At 41.2% G+C, this 4,700-nt stretch overlaps 1 protein-coding gene across 1 annotated transcript in view; it reads right to left on the minus strand.

Annotated features, from left to right (window-relative positions):
- Positions 1–9: 9 nt before the first annotated feature.
- Positions 10–4,700, minus strand: part of LOC106516987 (SH3 and cysteine-rich domain-containing protein 2) — a 25,284-nt gene continuing 20,593 nt past the window's right edge. Inside the window, exons 7-11 of the mRNA XM_014007632.1 lie at positions 4,326–4,381; positions 4,114–4,202; positions 3,603–3,654; positions 1,718–1,855; positions 10–1,542 (exon numbers count right to left, since the gene is read on the minus strand). Coding sequence (XP_013863086.1) covers positions 1,444–1,542; positions 1,718–1,855; positions 3,603–3,654; positions 4,114–4,202; positions 4,326–4,381 — 434 coding nt within the window. The 3' untranslated portion in view covers positions 10–1,443. The remainder of the gene's footprint in view (positions 1,543–1,717; positions 1,856–3,602; positions 3,655–4,113; positions 4,203–4,325; positions 4,382–4,700) is intronic.

The following is a 4,700-nucleotide window of genomic DNA, read 5'->3' on the forward strand; positions in this document are numbered from 1 at the left end:
GATTTTGGCATTTTAAAGTTACAATGCCAAAATCTTTTCAATGTTTAGTTTTTCAATGTTTCACTTTTCATTGTTTCTTTTTTCAGTGTTTAATTTTTCAATGTCAAATCTCAATTTCAATATCATCTGAGCAAAGTGATGCGTACACCCTGCAGATCGTTGAGACCGTAAACATTAATCTCCTGCAGGTTAGATAGAAGAGCTGAAATAATGCCCTGCTTTGGCTCTGGCCAAGCTGCAAACCTCTCGGTCAGGGTTATTTAGAGCCAAAGTAAACAAARCTATTTACAAACACCGTCATGTTTATATTTACACTTATTGCCACAGCCGAGGCAGCTTTGTCACCGCCTTATTATTAACGGCAGAGCATTGAATTAAAGAGAGTGAGGTAATTTTGTCCGTTGTTATCATTTCCGCCACAATGTCGGAGTCAGAAAAATTATACGGTGATGGTTTTGAGTGACTGAAAGATTGACAGTTTTCCCTGTTTTAATTATTTTGTTTTGTTCTGCTCTTCCCTGCCGGTAAAACACATGATAATATAACCAGGCGTTACATACAGATAGAGGATGAGTATAATAGAATAACAGGAGACATATTCTAATGGCTAATTAAAGAGCTGCTAAGATAAAAGTGAATATATAAGCTCTGCGTGTGAGGACAGGACAGAGTGTGACTGAAGGGCAAACTAACTCCTCCCCAAGGTGCATGCAAAATATTAGTCACATTGAAGCTGGTGACGGCACGAATGCACCGTATTCTAATTACCGAGGAGCAGTTTGGGTCACAGAAAACCCTGGTGTGAGTATGTAAATGTGTGTGTTTTTGACTTGCGCTTTTACTGAATGTTATACCTGAATATTTAGTCAGTATGCAAATAATAAATCTGAATTAGAGCAACAAACCTGCATATTGTGACAATGTGGAGATTTTTTACACTCAGCTGAAATCCACTTAACTTGGTCTGTTCAAGCCAAAACAGCTCGAGTATTTTACTGTGATTCCTCTCTACACACACAACAAAATGAAGACAGTTTGAACAGACTTTGAGCTTGCCTTGATGTCATAAAGTAGTCCTTGCTCCTCCTTCGTTAGCAGCGGATCAGTGGAAATGGCTTCTGAGGTAGCCAGAGTYCCCTCAACACGTCTCCTCCTCCGTTTTATTTGCTACATTTCTCYTGCGAGTGTTCAAAGCTCACAAAAAGAAGCTGTGCTACTGGGAGAGCAGAGCACCTCCAAAGAAGCTCCTTCAAGTGAGAACTTTGGTCTTTTTGCAGCCAAAAGCAAAACTGTGGGCTATCGCCACTCAAGCTGCTCATTTGTAGCCACTTTTTCTTTTYTTTTTTTTTTTTTAATGTGGTGGTTGCTTTTCAGTGAGGTGCTGGTTGAACTCTCCTGAGTGTTTCTTCGTCAGGTTAACATGGGGGGATCAAGGAGAAGCCATCATACTTCCAGCAGACACTTCAGAGGGACCAGGCCTCTCTTCTTCGCGCTGCTCAGCCGGAGGAAGCCGTCAGTCTCCTCGTTTTTCCCCACACAGATCTGCAGAGGGAGGAGGGGCACGTTCAGTTAATGTGAGAGAAAGTTGGGCTGCGAGTCATCACACCATGTCCTCAGTTGTCTGCAATCATTTGCATGTAATTAAAGTAAAAACAACCTCAAGAATCTGTGTATGCATGAGATTAAAACAAAAAAAAATGCATTTTGTAGCGATCACCTGGTTCTCTTTCACAGTCATCTGGCTTTTGTCTCGGCTGCCGTGGAAACCCGCAGTGACCTTCCACACCCGCTCGCCGGGGCGAACCCGCTGCACAAAGTTGGCCGGGAAATATCCCACCTTGTCTCGGATTTTTCCCTGGTAAACAAACACACACGCGCAAACAATTAGTCCGCAAGTCCACGCAAATATTTACTGTCAGCTCGGATTGCGGTGAAGCAAACAGCATGGAAGTTTTATTTTGCATTTACAGTAAAAGACGCAGGTTTGAGTCCCTGCTGCATGGAAAATAACTTCACATTAACCACAGCATGCTGGTTTGGAGAGTTTTAAATTCAAACGGAAGCCACGAAATTTGTAAACGATCTTTCCTGTGCTGAATTCGGCCCGCCAATTGGTTCATTCATCTCTTAAAGGGATCCATGATTAGTTGTAACATTAGACTTTATTTGATAAACTTTTATTTTAACTGTAAAATAAAGACTGTAAAATACTGTAGACCAGGGGTGCCCAAGCATTTTCCCTGAGAGGGCCAAGATTAAAATCAATCTGAGGGTGGTGGGCCAAATGCAATAATAAAATACACGAAATGCAAATACTTCAAGTAAAGTTGTATTTTTTATGATTAAGCTAGCAGCCAGTGCGGTTGCACTCATTTTTTGTTTGTTTTTTCAGCCCATGGACATGGAGAAAATTCAACGTTTGCTCGGTAACAAAGGCTCATGGGACTTTTCATAATTTAAAATTTGAGTACCCGGTATATGTGGTCTTATAAGGTGTGGAAATCTAGGCATGGACTTAAATCTAATATAAATTCTCTTGAAGTTACTTGTATTTTAAGTTTAATCTTAACATATTTCAAGGATAAGGTACCACCATGAGTTAGGACTATCTGACTACAGCTCCTTGTACCTATAGTTGGACCAATGGTTGAAAAGACTAAGTCTAAATATAGTATTTCTACATAAGACAGGAGATTACAATCTAGGAACCAGGACAACTTCTAGTGGGCCAAATCAAATGGCTTGGCGGGCCAAATTTGGCCYGCGGGCCCCACTTTGGGCACCTCTGCTGTAGACTGTTTAGTTTTTAATCAGTTTAAAAATATATTACACGGAYGGTCTTTTTGAATAGGTGTTCTTAAATGTAATTTCATTGTGCAAACGATGACAATAAAGGCTTTCATCATCATCATCATCATCATGGATCCCTTTAAGCCCAAACCCCCAGTTTTCTACTTTAATGGTATGTTTGGTATCTACAGAAATGTCAGAATCTTGGCTGCAAGCTCGTAAAAACCCTTTCAATGCACACTCAAGACAGTTAAAAGTACAAGCAGYTGAAAATAAAACTATGAAAGTGAAAATAAAATTGGTCTAAAAATTTGGCAAGTCAGAGATGTCAAAATCCTATTTGTGTCAAATAGGAGGCAGAATGTGTTCTTTTTGTTTTTGTTGTTTAATTATCACCACTTTTATTACAAAGGGTTCTGTATGTTGTATTCATGATTAAGTGCAGCAAAATAAACTGTTTCAAAGGTAACACATCTTTGTAATACTTGGTTTATTTAGATAATGACTTTAATTGCTGGATGTTCGGTCCCTGAGCTGTTGACCTGCAGTAACTCTGGCCTGTCTTCTTTATGCTAACCACTCCTACACTTCTTCAAGCAGCAGCTCTTCCTTCTTATAGTCTCTGAACAGAGGAGTTGTTTGAGAGCTGTGCACAGTACATGTTAGTGTAGAGGACTATTCAGAGGCATTCTGGATATTTATAGTGATACTACTTTATTCACAAAGGCTCTGACTTAGTAATCAGATGAGAAAATGCAATGGTTTTGAAACATTTAGTGGATGAAAAATACTGCAACACACTGAGAGACTACCTTCCACCAGTCTTCATTAGAATCATCCGTGACTTGAATCCTGTCACCGGGCCTGTAGACACAAACAGATTATTTAAGGAAACTTCATGATTTGGTTACTTATCACCAGCTCCAGCTGCACACAGGGACACACTGACTGCAGCACTGTTAGAATCAGGATTGAGCTACATTTTACTGCACTGTGTCACAGAGAAATCACTTTTGTCCCATAAGAACGCTCGGCTCTCTTACTGTTATCCTGTACTGCATCTGCAGTGTTAGTTGTGACCGTTGCGTCACACTCAGCAGTTAGTTGTACCTGCTGACATAAAAAAACGATTTTTCTGTCGGTGCAGCTGTTTGTCCTTCCCGTCCTCCCAGCATGATCCCCACCCGCCTCCCAGTTTGAACCCCTGACGATGATCCTGCTGAGGAGGCAGATGGTGTATGGATGTCCTTTCTCACCTGGCTCCTCTAATTCACACACATAAGGGAAAAAAAGGGCATAAAAACAATACAGAGTTTGACTAACTGTAATTCCAAGTCGTTCTTCTCCTGAGGCAGGAACTTGTAGAGGGCTACGTAGGTGTGAATGGAGTGAACCTCCACCCGCTTTGGAGTCTGTGGGGGGAAGAAATTAGAAGAAAAATGACTAAACGTGAGAAAGAAAAAGAAAAGAGACAACAACGGGTTGAGACTGTTTGTTCAGTCCTATAAAAACAAGCAGAAATGCTGAGTACACACCTTCAGGCTGACCCTGTCTTCTGAATCAGCCTTCTCACTTTCAGGAGGGGTGAGCACTGCAGAGACCGACACATACGCACAAATATAAACGGGAGGAGAAAAGACATGCAAATGAGAAAAACAAAAGGCACGTATGAGAAACAAGCAGAGGAAAGAGAGAGGGYGAAAAGAAAACGATCAAAAATAGAGTTTGTATCACTTTGTGTCCAACAGAAGTCAAACAGAAGTGAAGGTCATTTACAGTAAAGTGGTGGCAGTGCAAACAGAGCTGATCCCTCCTCCTGGGACTGAAGGGTGAGAGGGAAATGTACTGCCTTTACACCCACACACACACACCCACACACACACCCACACACACACACCCACACACACACC

Source organism: Austrofundulus limnaeus, unplaced genomic scaffold (assembly GCF_001266775.1).
Source record: "Austrofundulus limnaeus strain Quisiro unplaced genomic scaffold, Austrofundulus_limnaeus-1.0 Scaffold43, whole genome shotgun sequence".
NCBI classification, from domain to species: Eukaryota; Metazoa; Chordata; class Actinopteri; order Cyprinodontiformes; family Rivulidae; genus Austrofundulus; species Austrofundulus limnaeus.